This window comes from Psammomys obesus, unplaced genomic scaffold, assembly GCF_907164565.1.
Source record: "Psammomys obesus unplaced genomic scaffold, mPsaObe1.curated_primary_1811, whole genome shotgun sequence".
Taxonomy (NCBI): domain Eukaryota; kingdom Metazoa; phylum Chordata; class Mammalia; order Rodentia; family Muridae; genus Psammomys; species Psammomys obesus.
The window spans coordinates 418,290-433,172 of record NW_026596088.1 but is presented as its reverse complement, the minus strand read 5'-3'; the positions used below and the strand labels follow the sequence as shown (position 1 = coordinate 433,172).

Here is a 14,883-nt window from a genome sequence, read left to right as displayed (position 1 = left end):
CAAAATGAGCCAGGCGGTGGGGGCACACACTTTTGACTTCAAAACTCAGTCAAATCTCTGCGAGTTCGAGGCCAGCCTGGTCCACAGAGCGAGTTCCAGGACAGCTTTGGCGACACAGGAGAAATCCTGTCTCAAAAAGCCAAAAAAAACAAAACCCAACAAAACTACAAAATAAAATCAAAATGTAACTGTAAGAACAGGGGAAAAAAAAATCTTGAAATAAAACAAGTTGGGAGAGAAGAAATAACCAAGCTGGGAAACTCATAGGCTCTGAAGTTTTACAAAACTGTACTAACCGGGGGCTGGAGAATGGCTCGGTTGCTTGTCACCTGTTACCCTTGTGGAGGTTTGGGATTCAGTTCCCAGCACCCACATGGTTTACAACTATCTATCACTTCTAGGGGCTCCAATACTATCTTCTGAGTGCACAGACATACATGCGGTCAAAGTACACAGAGATAAACGCCATCTTTAAAAAAAACCCGTAATAATCTAGATATTGTGGCCCCGGCATAATGACAGACATGAAGCCGAAGGTGTGATTTAAATGTAGAGCTTTGCCTAACATGTGCCAGGTCTTGGGTTTGAGCCCCAGCGAGAAACAAAACAAAACCCCTTATATTTACAGTTAGTTTATTTTTTTAAAGAAGGCCAAGACAATTAAATGGACAACAAATGTCTTTTCAACAGATGCATCTGGAACAATTGAAAATTCATAGGCAAAAGAATGAAGTTGAACCTCCTCCCTTCAAACCGTACACAGAAATTAACTCAAGATGGGCCAAGTATCTTAAGTCTAAGGGCTTCTAGCTATAAAAACATACACAGCTTGAAAAGTACATTTATTAAGGAGAAATGGTTCAGCTCTTAAGAACACTTGCTGCCAAATCAGGCGGCTCACAATTGCTTGTAACTCCAGCTCCAAGGATCAGACACACTCCGTGAACACTGACTGCACTGACGCGCACACAACCCCCGCACAAGCATCAAGAATGAAAACCAGCAAGTGTGTAAACACATGCCCTCGGCATTGGCGAGTGCCCTTCCTCCATGAGTTATCTCGCTGTCCAGCTTGCTTCGGCCTCCCAAGTACTGGGCTTGAAGACCCATGGCCCCGATTCCCCAACCCACATAACTTTTCTTCTTTTATAATACCAGAGTCCTCATTACGAGCTAAGCAAATGCTCAACCACTGAACTACACTCTCAACTTGAAAGACACCCTTTCATTTTAAACAACCAGGGGTGTGTGTAGGCCGCATCACTTGTTAGAGTTAGGAGGTTTTTGTTTATTTTTGAGACAGGGTTTCTCTGTGTAGCCTTGGCTGTCCAGGAACTCTGTAGACCAGGCTGGCCTCGAACTCACAGAGATCCTCCTGCCTCTGCTTCTTGAGTGCTGGGATTACAGATAGGTGCCACCACACCCGGCTCAGAGGACAGCTTCTACGAATCAGCTCTCTCCTTCCATCATGCAGGTCTCTGGCTGTTGAATTTAGGTTGTCAGGCTAGGTGGCAAATGCATTTTACTGGCTGAGCCATCTCAAAAGACTTCCCTCTAACACTAATTTCTGAGAACTGGGTGTGATTCTGCTATCTCTGTCACTGAGATGTTTGCTATTTTTCCTTCGTTAAACTATGGCTGCTTGCTGCAATGTTCCCACGACCAGCACTTGGGCCTGGAGATGAACTGTACCCTGCGGTCTTCCTGACGCTGCCAACTTGGTGGTCCTCAAGTTCTGTGACAGGGCATGGAATCCCAGTGTGGTGAAGCATGCTTGTAATGTCAGCATGCAGGAGGCTGAGCAGGAAGATAGCCTCAAGTTCAAGGACAGCCTGAGCTAACACAGGGAGACGCTGTCTCAAAAAACAAAAACAAAAACTGTCTACAGGAAGATTCTCAGAAAAGGGGGAAAGAAAACAAAGAGCTTAGGAAGGGAGTTTCAGCTTACTTCGGGCCTTTAGCTTTGCTTTAGCTACAGACAGGAAGGAAGGGCCTACTGGATACAATGTAGGATGCAATCTTCAGCAGCCCCCTAGGCAGGCGAGGTGGCTCAGCAGGCAAAAGTGCTTGCTGCGAAGGCTGACAATCTGAGTTCCATCCCTACGTCCCAAATGGCAGAAGAAAACTGACTCTCCCAAGTTGTCCTCTGATCTCCCTATGTGCCCAGGGCACACATACACCCCACACAGGCATGCGCACACACATAAAATAAGTATAAACATAAATTAAAAAAAAAAAGTATTCCAGCCAGGTGTGGTGGCGCATACCTGTGACTCCAGGACTCTGGGAGGCAGGTGAATTGCTGCGAGCTCGTGGCCAGCCTGGTCTACAGAGAGTTCCAGGATAGCCGGAAATACATATAAAAAAGTTGATAGTAATCCCAGCACTTTAGATACTGAATGAAAACGTAAGATCACAGGCCAGTCTAGGCTACACAGCAAGGCTGTCTCAAAAAAATAAAAAACACAAAACAAAACAGCAATAAAGAAATGAATGATACCTAAATTGTGTTTGGCTTAGTGGTATAAGCCTGTCTCAGTTGCTCAGTAAGCTGACAGTGCAGGATCAAAAGTTCCAAGTCTGTCAGGTGGTGGCGGCACATGCCTTTAATCCCAGCACTCGGGAAGCTGACAGGTGGACTCATGAGTTCAAGGCCAGCCTGGTGTATAGTGAGTTCTAGGCAACCAGGACTACACAGAAAAACCCTGTCCTGAAAAACTGGGGGGACGAAAAAAGTTCCAAGTTTATCTGGGCTAGTCACCTTCGTGAGTCCCATGTCTCAACATAAAAATAAAATAGGGCAGGAGCTCTAGGTCCATGCCAAAGTTTTTGCCCAACATGCTTATGGCTCCTGGTTCAATCTTCAGCACTACAAAACTTAAAATAAGTAATAGTAAGTTTACAGATATACACGTGGCTGTTTGGACCCCTCTTTCACTCTACTGGTTGACTTTAATTTTTGTGCCAAACATGATTGTTTTTTGGTTTTTCAAGACAAGGTCTCTGTGTAGCCCTGGCTTTCCCAGAACTCTTTCTGTAGACCAGGCTGGCCTCAAACTCAGAGATCTACCTGCCTTTGCCTCCTCAGTGTTGCGATTAAAGGCATGTGCTATTGTATTTTTTATTCTAGTGCTTTGGTTTTTAGCCTGTCAAAGATGTCACCTCTATTCTTCTTTTAAACTATCATGGGCTGGCTGTGTAGCTCAGTGGTAGAGCAAATGTTTAATATAAGTGAGATCCTACCTTCAATACCCGGCACCAAAAATTAACCTAAATGAAAAACAGAAATATAGATGTTCTATATGAGCTTTGCATTTTCAGACTGAGTTAAAAAATCCTTGGGGCTCTTTCCATACACCATAATGATGTTCTGGGGGATGCTTCCAAAAACTCTCACTCATGCCAAACACAGGCACACGCCAGTCCAAGATGGCCAACGTGACAACCCACGTGCCCAAGTCACCTTCTGTTTTTCTAGGTGTAATGGTGCCATGCGGCCATACTGATAAACTTTAAAATACTGATGATCACAACACTTTTGGGAACCTCATAGGCTGACTACAACTGCGCAATGATCAGGCCTAAGGCTGACACAAACCTTACAAATCTGGGAAAATGGCAGAATAATCTGTCTCTGCCCCAAGTTTGGCTTCACTGCACTGACAACCAGCTGACATCATGAAATACAAAGGAATGGTAGCAAACCTATGAGCTGGAGGCCAGCCTCTTCTAAAGTTCCAGGACAGCCAGGAACTCTGGTTGGTTTTCCCCCTACAAATGTCAGACAGTCAGCTGTGACAGCATATGTTTGGGAAGCTATAGCAGAAGTACCAGTTTGAGGGTACACAGCCTGGGCTACACTGTGAATTTAATGCAAATGCAATGGATTTAGAGACTAAACTAGAAGAGTCAACTTTTCCCTCCTAATGCTGTAGATAGAACCCAGGACCTCACATCACACATGATGGGTAAGTGCTCCATCACCAAAATAAATTCCAGTTGTCAACTTTTGTGTACCTCATAATGTGGCCCTGGTCAGCTAGAACTCCTGATGTTGACCAAACTAGTCTTGAACTCAGAGACCTCCTTGCCTCTGCCTCCCAAGTGCTGGAGTCTATCAACACATTTTAGTAACAACCCAGTCAATTCAGGCATAGTATACCCCACTGCTTAGACTATGTATGTTTCTTCACTTAGCTTTGTGTGCGCGTGTAGCCCCGGCTGTCTTGGAACTCCTTCAAACAGGCTGCCCTTGAACCCAGAGATTTGTCTGCCTCTACTGCCTGAGTGCTGGGACTGAAGGTGTGCACCAAACCCAAACCCAGTAAGGACTTTTTTCAAGACAGGGCTTCTCTGTGTAACAGCCCTGGCTGCCCTGGACTCCCTTTCTATAGACCAGGCTGGCCCAGCAATCCACCTGCCTCTGTCTCCAGAGGGCTAGGATTAAAGGCGTGTGCTACCACGAGGTTAGTTCTTTGTAGTTCGTGGGTTTTAATGTGAAGAGGAATCTGTTTCCCTCCAAGTACACCTTCTAGTTTGTTACTGTGAAAAACAGGAAAGATAATGTTTTTTAGCTGTCTCATATCTGAGGGGGGGAACTTTTTGTGACCCTTAGCCTTTAACAGTGGAGCCATCTCTCCAGCCCTGAGAAAAAAATAATTGTTGAGGCCAGCTTACTATCTATGGAAGGACAGACATAGTAAAGGTTTCACGGTCCCGAGTACAGGCTAATCTAAGCTGCAGAGGCTGCTTCGCTGCAGAGGCTGCTTCACTGCAGGGCCTAACGCTTTTAACACACCGCTTAATCACCAAGAATTCTCAGAGCCTCAGATAACTTCCTGGACCAACCTGCCTACAAAGCTCTTTTGAAAGACAACCCAAAATATACTTTGGCAATCAACACATTTCAAGACCCTTCTGGGGCCAGGTATGGTAAATACCTGTAATCCTAGTACTTGGGAGGCTACTTCAGGAGGATCGCTTGAGCTCAAGGTGAGCCTGGGCTACCCACTGAGCTCTGGGTCAGGCTAAGCTTTGAGATCCTGTCACAAAACAAAACACCCCCAAGAGCCCTCTGTGTATCTGTCCGGGATCTCCACTGAGGCTTAACTGCACCAGAATGCAGAAGACAGCTCGGTATCAAAGCCAATGCTTTAATGAGTGTGTCTGCCAGCCTCAGTTGTCCCCAGCTCTCCAAGGACTGAGAGCGGAGCTAGCTGCCCACAGGAGACTGGGGGTGGGGCTTTGGGGGGGGGTAGAGAGAGCTGCAAGCTTCAAGCTGACCCTTCTTCTGGCATTCCTAGCAAAGCCACAAGGGGCTCCAGGGGGATGGGGGTCCCGATGGGCACGGGGTGGGTGCGTTCATGTTTGCGAAGGTCACTGGCACTCAGGAACGCTTTCGGACACTGGGGACAGGAGTAGGGGCGGACGGAGCTGTGGGTGCGACCGTGCTTGCGAAGCCCAGCCCTGTCCGAGAAGCTCTTGCCACACTGGGTGCAGGGGAAGGGCCGGAGCTCGGGGTGCGAGCGCTCGTGCCGGCGCAGCAACGTCAACGTGCTGAAAGTCTCTTTGCACTCTCGACACACGAACTGTGCGGGCTTCTCATCAGCCTCCTCGCCCGCCACCTCCCCGGCGTCTCCCAGGGTGCCAGGGGCCTCCCCGACGCCAGCATCCTGGCACTCCACATGCTCCACCGTCATGCCCACCACCTGCCACTGTGTAGCCACTACCCCGCCAGACTCGGGCGGTAACCCCAGCAGCCCGGCGGGAGGGTCCCCTAGCCCTGCTCCCGCCACGGGGGCGGCCGAGCCCTCCTCACCCACGACGCCTACGGGCAGCGCCAGTCCCAGGACCAGCTCCTGCTGGGGGGCAGCTCCGGTAGTCTCGTTGCTTCTGTGGGTGCGCTCGTGCTTCCTGAGGCTGGACAACACCACGAAAGACTTCCCGCAGGCGTTACAGTGGAAAGGACGCTCACCCGAGTGCATGCGGCTGTGCTTCGTGAGGCTGGCTCGCTCGGCGAAGGCTCGCCCGCACTCTTCGCAGCGGAAGGGCCGCTGGCCCGAGTGCACCAGGGCGTGTCGCTTGAGGTCCCAGGAGGCCACGAAAGTCTTGTCGCACTGCAGGCACTTGAAGGGCCGGTCGCCCGTGTGCACTCGCCGATGCATGGCCAGGTCGGCCGGCTGCCGGAAGTCCTTGCCGCACTTCTCGCAGCGGTAAGGCTTCACGCCCTCGTGTGCCCGCTGGTGGCGGCGGAAGCTCGAGGGGTCGGAGAACATGCGGCCACAGCGAGGGCACAAGAAGGGCTTCTCGCCCGAATGCGTGCGCTCGTGGCTTTGGTAGGAGCTCAGCTGCGTGAAGCCCTTCCCGCACGCCGGGCAGCGGTAGGGCTTCTGGGCTGCATGGATACGCTGGTGGCATGTGAGCGAAGAGGATCGCGAGAAGCTTTTGCCGCACTCGGAGCAAAGGAAGGGGCGCTCACCCGTGTGGGACCTGAGGAGTGACGGAGGGCCTGGTTAGATGGCAACGGGACGGCCCCGCAGCCTGTCTGGGTGGTAATTCCCTACAACCCACCCACAGAAGTCAAGACCCCGTGGAGGACTGATGTCAAACACTGCCCTTTCCGGCTGTCCCGGAACCAAGGCCCATCAGGCCCCCTCCCGGTCCAGGTCTCCACCCAGCCTGACCGCGGGCCAACCAGGCACTTCCGTCTTTAGACCAGCCCCGGCGGTCCCTCCTCCCACCGTATCCCCGGGCCTCACCGCTCGTGGTTGCGCAGGTCCTTGAGCTCGGCGTAGGCCTTGCCACAGCGCTCGCAGCTGTAGGGCCGCAGGCCGGCGTGCGTGCGCCGGTGCTTGCGGAACACTGACGGATCGGCAAAGCTCTTGCCGCAGTCGGTGCAGGCGTAGGGCCGCTCGCCCGTGTGCCCGCGCTGGTGGATCTTGAGTTTGGACAGTGTCCCATAAGCCTTGGGGCAGTGTGTGCATCGGAAGGGCAGCTCACCAGCGTGCGAGGCCAGGTGCACACGCAGGCACACTGGCTGCATGAAGCGGCGGCCACACTCGGGGCACGGGAAGGGCTTCTCCCCAGTGTGGCTGCGCCCGTGGCTGCGGAGCTCAGGAGCTGTCTTGTAGGCCTTGGGGCACAGTGGACAGGCATAGGGCCGGGGCTTGGCCACTGAAGCAGACACCTTGTCTCCGCTGGCGTCCTCGGCCTTGGGCTCCGTGTCCACCTTGGACTGGACTTCATTCACCTCCTCTTTGCAGTCTGTAGATGTATGTGTAGCAGCATGGCGGGCTGCCCTGGGAGCATTTGGAAATGTCTTTGTACAGAACAGGCACTTATAACGGCGGCCAGAGCGCTTGTAGCAGGGGCCTGGGGCTTTGGCCTCTGTAGCCTCCACTTCCATGGCCTTGGTGGGTGGGTCCTCTCTGCAAGAGAAGAAAAATTAGATCAAAGCCATCCTTCTGCCTTCTTCAAGCCTTCCTTCTTTACCAAAGCCATCTCAAGATCTGAGGTGACCCTATCTTTAAGGAAAACAAAACAAAACAAAACAAATTCCGGGGGCTGGAGAGATGGCTCAGCGGTTAGGAGCGCTGTCTGCTCTTCCAAAGGACCCAGGCTCGATTTCCAGCACCCACATGGCAGCTCACAACTGTCTGTAACTCCAGTTCCACAGGATCTGATACTCCCACACAAACCAATACACATAAAGTAAAATTAAATACTGATAAAAGAAAAAATTGCTTTTATTTTACATGTATGAATGTTTGCTGGCACCATGTCCATGTCTGGTGCCCACGAAGGCTGTTCAACCCCCTGGAACTGGAGTTACAGATGGTTATAAACCACCATGTGGAATCAAACTGGAATGGTCTGCAAGAACAGCAAGTGCTCCTAACCACTGAGCCACCTCCTCGGCCCAAACCACTGACCTCTACAACCAGAGACCAGTAAGTGAGGGGCCAGAATCACAAAAGAACCAGCTCTATTCTATTCCTTAGCCCGTTTTCTAAATTCTCTGGCATTCCTAAAATGCCTGGCTTCCATTACTCTCACAATCTTCTTTTCTCAGTTCTGACCAAGGCCTTAAAGTTTCCAGATGCTCAGGGAAGACAGACCTTTCCAGAGGAAGGAAGAGCCACTGTGGGTACGAATTACCCTCCCCCGGTTGGCCGGTTCTTGGAGGAACAACTGTTCAGAGAATTCTGACCATGCATAGCTGTGAAGCACATGACCCCAGACAGGAATTTTGGTCTATCCTCTGTGGTGGAGTCTCTTTTAGTCCTTGTTCCAAAACTGTGGTAATAGGAGCTGCACTCCTAAGGCAGTCTGACCTACTGCTGGCAGTCAGGGCCTCTTTCTCAGTCACAACTAATGTGTCTGAGCTGACGAGGCCTCCTGGGATACTCTTGATACTCAGCTCTTGTTGAGTCCCTACTTTCTGGCCAAGAGCCCAGACAACATCCACACAGCTGCTCCTAGGATCATAGTTGGGAAAAAATAGGATTAACAGCTGCATCAGCCTTAACACCAGCTCATCCTCCCAGAGGGATGAAGGGAAGAGGATTAGGGCAGATCCTCTTAAGAGAAGCTTAGATGTGGTGCAGGGGCAGGGAAGAGTGGGTGTGGACAGCCAGGTGTATCTGGAGGGTGGCAGGCCAAGGTTCCATGTTCAGGCTTGTGCACCATTGACTAGGATGTTTACAGACCCATGTCTTCATCTGTACATCACAGGAGCTGGAGTGGAGAAGGAGGCTGGAAATGAACTAAGCCAAGAGGATATGGGGAAGGGGAAGGGTTGGGGGGGCCTATTCCGGGAAATAATATAAAAGCAGTTTGTCCGGTTGACCAATGGAGCCCCTTAGAAGCTCCTCAGAGTTAGCACCATACCAGGAAGCCTTTTTTTGTTTGTTTGTTTGTTTTGTTGGGGGGGGGAGTTGAGTCTTGGGCCCAGGGCCCAAGCAAGTGCTCTACCGCTATACCGCTAGGGCACATCCCTAGCCTCCTAATTTTTTCCTAAAGAAAAACAAAACAAAAGCCAGGCTTGGGTGCAGCCCAGCAGCAAAGTTCTTGCATAGCATGCATGATGCTTTGCTGGTCTTGATGCTGGGACAGCTCAAATCTGCTGAGCACTCGCCAGATTTCACAGTATCTTGAATGTTTCTCACTCACCCTTACATCAACAGCACAAGGGATGCAGGGCTTCTGTGCAACCAAGTATATCCTGAAGGCAGAATGCCAGCTCCTAATCTAGCCTCCACCCCTTCCCAGCTGATGTGACTTTTTGTGCAGTTACTGTATATCTCTGACGGTATACAGTATGAAATGGCGGTAACAATAGCAGTGACTCACAGGACTGACTGAGGACTGAATGGAGCCAGATTGCCTCTCTCAGCTACAGCGTCTTCTCAGAGCCTGGGTGTGGCACCTTACAGAACTCCCAGACAGCCTGAACTAGGAGTCCCTGACCCCATCTTACAGATGAGAAGGTGGTGGGTTCTAAGAGTAAAGAGACTTGCTTGGTCACACAGCTAGAAACTGACCACGGCTGAGATGTGCCTGACTCTGGGTGTTTCAAGTTTTTGAGCCCTTGCTCGGAAGTCTGGGACCTGACCTACCGTCTAGGCCTGCAACAGTGCCCGAAGCCCGAGATCACATTGGACCTACACCTTCTTTCATCTTTCTAACATAGCCCAGAGAGCAGAGCTGGGACCCAGTGCTGTCTGAGACTTACTAATCTTGAGCGCTGGCCCCTTATCCCAGCCCTTGCCAGGCTGTGCTTCAGTCTTCCAGTCTGTGAACTAAAGACCAGGTTGCTAGAGGGTTAATCCCTCCTGAAGCACTCATCTGGAGAAATGGGAAGTGTCTAATGGGTCTCAGCAGGCACCCAGTTCATGAAGAATGGAAGGCCAGGTAGGTTAAGTGTGTCTACCTTAAAAAACTCATTGCACCCACTACGTCAAAGAGTGGGGTTTTCCTAGGTGAGGTCTGGCAAACCCCTGCATCAAAACCCTCATCTAGGAAGCACACCTATGATCCTAATACTTGTGAGTCTTATGCAGGAGGATCATTAGTTCAAGGCCAGCCTGTACTACACAGCAAAATCCTGACTTAAATAACAAGCGGCTAGAGAGATGGCTCTGATGTGAAGAGCCTTGCTGCTCTTTCAGAGGACCTGAATCTGTTCCTAGCACCCACATTGAGTGGCTCACAACCACCTGTAGCATCAGCTCCAAGGGATCTGATACCCTCTTCTGGGTCCTTTGGCACCTGTAGAGAAGTCCGAATACAAATACACAACTGAAAATAAAAATAATTTTTTAAAAAAGCAAACAAAATCATCTAAGGAAGCTGATGTAGGACACTGGAATCTGCACTTTTATTCTTTCAAATTAAAAAAAAAAAAAAAAAAAGTCATAGGCAGGAGAGATTGCCAAGCAGTTGAGAGCACTCACTGATCTTCTAGAACAATGGTTTTCAACCAGTGTGTCTGGAATGACTCACAGGAGTCACCTATGACAATCTGAAAACAGATATTTATGCTACAATTTGTAACAGTAGGAAAATCACAGTTATGAGGTAGAAACAAAAATAATTTTATGGTTGAGGGTCACCACAAGAGGAACTGATATGAAAGAAGCATTAGGAAGGTTAAGAACCACTGGTCGAGAGGCTATGAGTTTGGTTCCCAGCACCCGTGTTAGACAGCTCACAATGGTTAGGATGCAGCGGATCCGCTGGAGCCTGGCATCCTCCTCCATCCTTCTCTGAGCACGGGCACACACACAAGTGTACACACACAGAGCCCTTTGCCTTGGCATCCCCAGTGGCAGGGGTAAAGTCTCGCGCCACCACATCCAGTTTCCCCTGTGTGGTCTCTGACTCTGCCTCCCTACAGCACTGCTGGATTACACATTTGCCTGGGTTTTGGGGCTTAAACTCAGACTATGAGGTTTGCATGGCTGGTGTTTTAACCCACCAAACCATCTCCCCAGCCCTGCAAACTGTACACTAAACAAACTCGGATCATTCCAACCAATACTTAAGAACCGATGAGAGCCAGCATACAAAAGGGGAAGTGCCTGCCTGACATGTGAGGCACTGGGTTCTATCCTCAGTACCACAAACAAATGAGAGAGAGAGAGAGAGAGAGAACACCCCCCCCCACACACACACACACCCCGCTTAGGTCTTCAAGTACTTATAGGAAGGAAACACTTTTACTACAATTCTATTTTAAAATGTGTTTTTACTATGATTGTATTTAAAAGTCCTCACAAGGCAAACCGGGTACACACCTAATTAAGATGCCCAGAGTCAAAACTCAAATCTTTAAACCCTGAACTCTTTTGATCACTCTTGATTCACTTGAAATTCTTCGGCAAAATCCTGACACTTCCCAGGATGAAGACAAGCGGTTTTCTGCGATTAGCGAACCCCTCATTCAGCTCACTGCTGCTTAGCTCTGTCCAACTCCCTACTTCCAACACGAGGCTTCACCCACCCAGGCCTCCTGTCTTGGTTTTAGATTTTAATTTCTTCAACTCCAAGGTGTTTATGCTAGCAGTTCCCTTGGTCTGAAGCACCCTGAGACCTTCGTATCTATGCGTGCTGTCTCTTTGGTAACTTTGGGTCTTACTCTCACACACCTCCTCTGTTAAGGCTTTCATTAAAGATTTTGCTTACTCTGTCTGTGTATGAACACTCACTCACAAGGTATGTGTGGAGGACAGAGAACAACTCCTTTTACTCTATGGGTCTAGGAGGCTAAACTCAGGTCATCAAGGCTGGCCATCTCCCTGCCCCTAAGGAGGCCTTCCTGGGCTCTGCAGAGATGGCACAGCAATTCAGAGCAATTGCTGTTCTTCCAGAGGATCCAGGTTTGGTTCCTATCACACACAGGGTGGCTCACAAACACCTGTAACTCCAGTTACAGACATTTGGCATACACTTGGCACACATACATACATGTAAGTATAACATTCATACATTAAAAAAACAATAAAGGTTTTCTTGTCTACGTTTTCTGGGGGTGGCAGTGGGTCTTACTATGTAGCCCAGGCTGGCCCGGATTCTTCTTGCCTTGGCCTCTTCAGTGTTGGAATTACAGGTATGAATCATGTGCTTTGGTTCTGATCATCCACCTTCCTTTCTTTTTGGCAGCCCTTGGAATTGAACTTAGGGTCTCATGCAAACATTCTACTACTGAGTTATGCTTTCAGCTGGATGCACTTTCATTCATTCATTCTCCCCCCCTCCCCTGGGCTGTCCTGCAACTCACAGAGATCTGCCTATCTTCTGAGTGCTGGGTCCTTAAGGTGTACGCCACACCTCAGAGACTCCCTTCAGATGATGATATCTTTGTCCTGGCTACCTTTTTATAAATTCACTTTACATCCTTGTTGTAGCCCCGTCCCTTCTCCCCTCCCAGGAGCACCCTCCCATCCCACTCCCTTTTTTCCCTCAGAAAAGGGGAGCTCCCTCACCCGTCCACCCCAGCTCATCAAGCTGCATCAAGACTGAATGTGTCCTCTTCCCCATATCCTGGCTACCTTTTAAGTTCTTTCAAAAAAACTTTTTTTTTTTTTAATTTTAATTTTTTTTAATGGTACCATCTGGATCAAATCCTACGTGCAGGCTTACGCTATGGACTAGGTATCACTCGTATTGTATGGACCCTGATTTGATCTCTCAAGGTCATTTCTCAATTCTTCAGAAGTCTGTGATAGCTGAATATTTGTGTTCTTCAAAAATTCTTGCCTCCTCTCCTGGACTCGATTTGTAGACAAGGCTGCTTGGAACCCAGAGATCCACCTGCCTCTGTCTCCCTGACTGCTGGAGTTACAGGTGTGTGCCACAGCACCCAGCTTCTTCTAAAATTCTTATATTGAAGCTCTAATCTCCACTGTGACTGTGTCTGGAAACAAGTCTTTTCGTAAGTAATTAAGGTCAAATAAAGTCTTAGGGGTAGGACTTCAGGCTGTAAGGTTAGTGTTCTTGGTGCTAGTAAGAAGGCCCAGTGGGTAAAGCCGTTTTCCACCAAGCCTGACAGCCTGAGTGGCAGGACCCGCATGGTGGAAAGACAGAACCAATTCCAGTAAGTTGTCCTCTGACCTCCACAATGTGCTGCAAGCACACGCAAGACAAATAAAAATTTAATCAAACATGTTCTTAAAATAAGAGAGAACAGAAAAGCCAAGTAATTACTCATAGATTTAGCTGGTATTTGAAGCCAAGTAGACAAGATAACGAAATGTCTACCATCTGTCCCCTTGACTATTGTTTTATTAGCAGTAATACACTTTATTATTTGGTTGTTAGTTTTCTGCCTCCAGCACTAGGGTCCAGGGAATTTTGTTCTATGCACTCTCCTGTCCAAAACTGCTTGGTGACTGAAAGCAAACCCGGGTCTACAGCCTCTGCCCCGGAGGAGTTGTGAGAGTCAGTCACCAACTATTTATTAACGAAAAGGCCCCATCTTTAGAAGATCATACAGTTCAAGTATCACCCTGGCACTACAATTTGTTCGCTGTTGTGATGGAACACACTGTCACCACTCGCCTGAGGGGAGTGACATTTTGCTGCCTCACAAGTTAATGCAGATTCAGTGCCTCCAAAGTTTGGGGAATGCGGGGTGGGAAGCGGGGAGGGAAGCGGCGCAGGTGTGGTTAACAAATGAGAGGCATCTGCATTCCCCCATCTTTGCAAGTCAAAATATAAGCCACACAGACCTCGGGCCTTTTGGTGAGTTGATGGAACTGTATTGGGGTGAATGTTTAATTGCTGTCCTCGGCCTAACAACCGGTCAGCTCACAACCCGATCCCATTTTTCCAGCCTCAGTGTCTGTGGCAGTGTCTCCTCTGGTCAGCAACCTAAGCTCCATCCACAAATCACAAACTCTACCACCTCCATATGCAATTCCTTTTGCTCCCAAACGGGAGCCCTCGTTTTCCTTCTCCCACGGGAAGATACTTGCAAGCTTCCCATTCTCTATTTCCCAATAGTCCATGCCCTCAAGAATATTTAACGAGCGGTAAGCACGAGGGATGCATGGCGCTCCGGGCCTCAATTTCCTCAGTGGAATGGGGTCCCTGAAACGTATGGGAGTTTGCAGGGCGGTAGGGCCTACCAGACTCTCTGAGGAGGGACAGGAGCTGCAGAAACCCAGCGCTCCTCGCTCTCTGCAACCGTGTTTGGGCGGCTGTCCTCGCCAGACAGGCAGCCCCCGCCCAGCGGGGCTGTATGCTGACTCATTTGGGACTAAACCCTAGGATAACGTGGCTTCGGCGAGTGGAACAGGGCAGAATGAATGAAGAAGGAGGGAAAGAACAAATGAATGGACGGAGGACCGAGAGCAGGACAAAGGCCTGCAAGATGGCGTTCTCTAGGACCGCGGGAGGGGCGGGCAGGACCTCGGCCTGGGAGGGGGCGCGCAGACGCGGAGGACTCGGCTCGGAGGCCCTCGCCACCCAGACAAAAGCCCGTAACGTGGCGGACTCTAGGACCCCCGGGCCCGCGCGGAGCACGACCGGCGGCCGCGGCCGCCGAGCCTAGGCATCCACCGCGCTGACCCGCGGGCACCGGGCGGGTTCTAGGACCTGCCGGGCCCGCGGCCCGCCCGAGGCCGCTCACCGCCCGCCCCGCCCGCGATGCTCGCGCCTGGTCAGCTCGGCCCGCTCGGCATCGGAGGGGAGACCGAGGGCAGCGCAAGCCGTGTCGGCGCCCGCCGCCCGAGGCCCTTGCGACTCCCCGCAGCCCAGTCCTACCTGGCTGGATCTCCGCAGGCTCCACGGCCTCGGCGGCGCTGCCCGGAACCGACGGAGCCCGGGACAGTCGGAGAGCGGCCGGCGCTAGGACCCAGCGGGGGGGCAGGGCGGGCGAGG

General features: G+C 50.5%; 1 protein-coding gene across 2 annotated transcripts; it reads right to left on the bottom strand.

The window, feature by feature from the left end:
- Positions 1-628: 628 nt before the first annotated feature.
- On the bottom strand, positions 629-14,854 carry Znf668 (zinc finger protein 668). Of its 2 annotated transcripts, none has more exons than XM_055627604.1 (3): positions 14,767-14,854; positions 6,759-7,427; positions 629-6,489 (listed from the first exon to the last, which is right to left on the bottom strand). In XM_055627604.1, exons 2-3 carry the CDS (start codon positions 7,403-7,405, stop codon positions 5,274-5,276), a joined length of 1,863 nt encoding a protein of 620 aa, XP_055483579.1. In that variant the 5' UTR covers positions 7,406-7,427; positions 14,767-14,854; the 3' UTR covers positions 629-5,273. The 2 variants fall into 2 exon arrangements, with proteins under 2 accessions (XP_055483579.1, XP_055483578.1); XM_055627603.1 differs by lacking the exon at positions 14,767-14,854 and adding an exon at positions 14,130-14,140.
- Between the last annotated feature and the right edge of the window lie 29 nt (positions 14,855-14,883).

Coding starts and splice junctions, on each gene's coding strand:
- Znf668 (XM_055627604.1), bottom strand. CDS start 7,405: ATGGAAGTGGAGGCTACAGAGGCCAAAGCCCCAGGCCCCTGCTACAAG. Junction 6,490..6,758: donor GACCTGCGCAACCACGAGCG/GTGAGGCCCGGG, acceptor GTCACTCCTCAG/GTCCCACACGGGTGAGCGCC.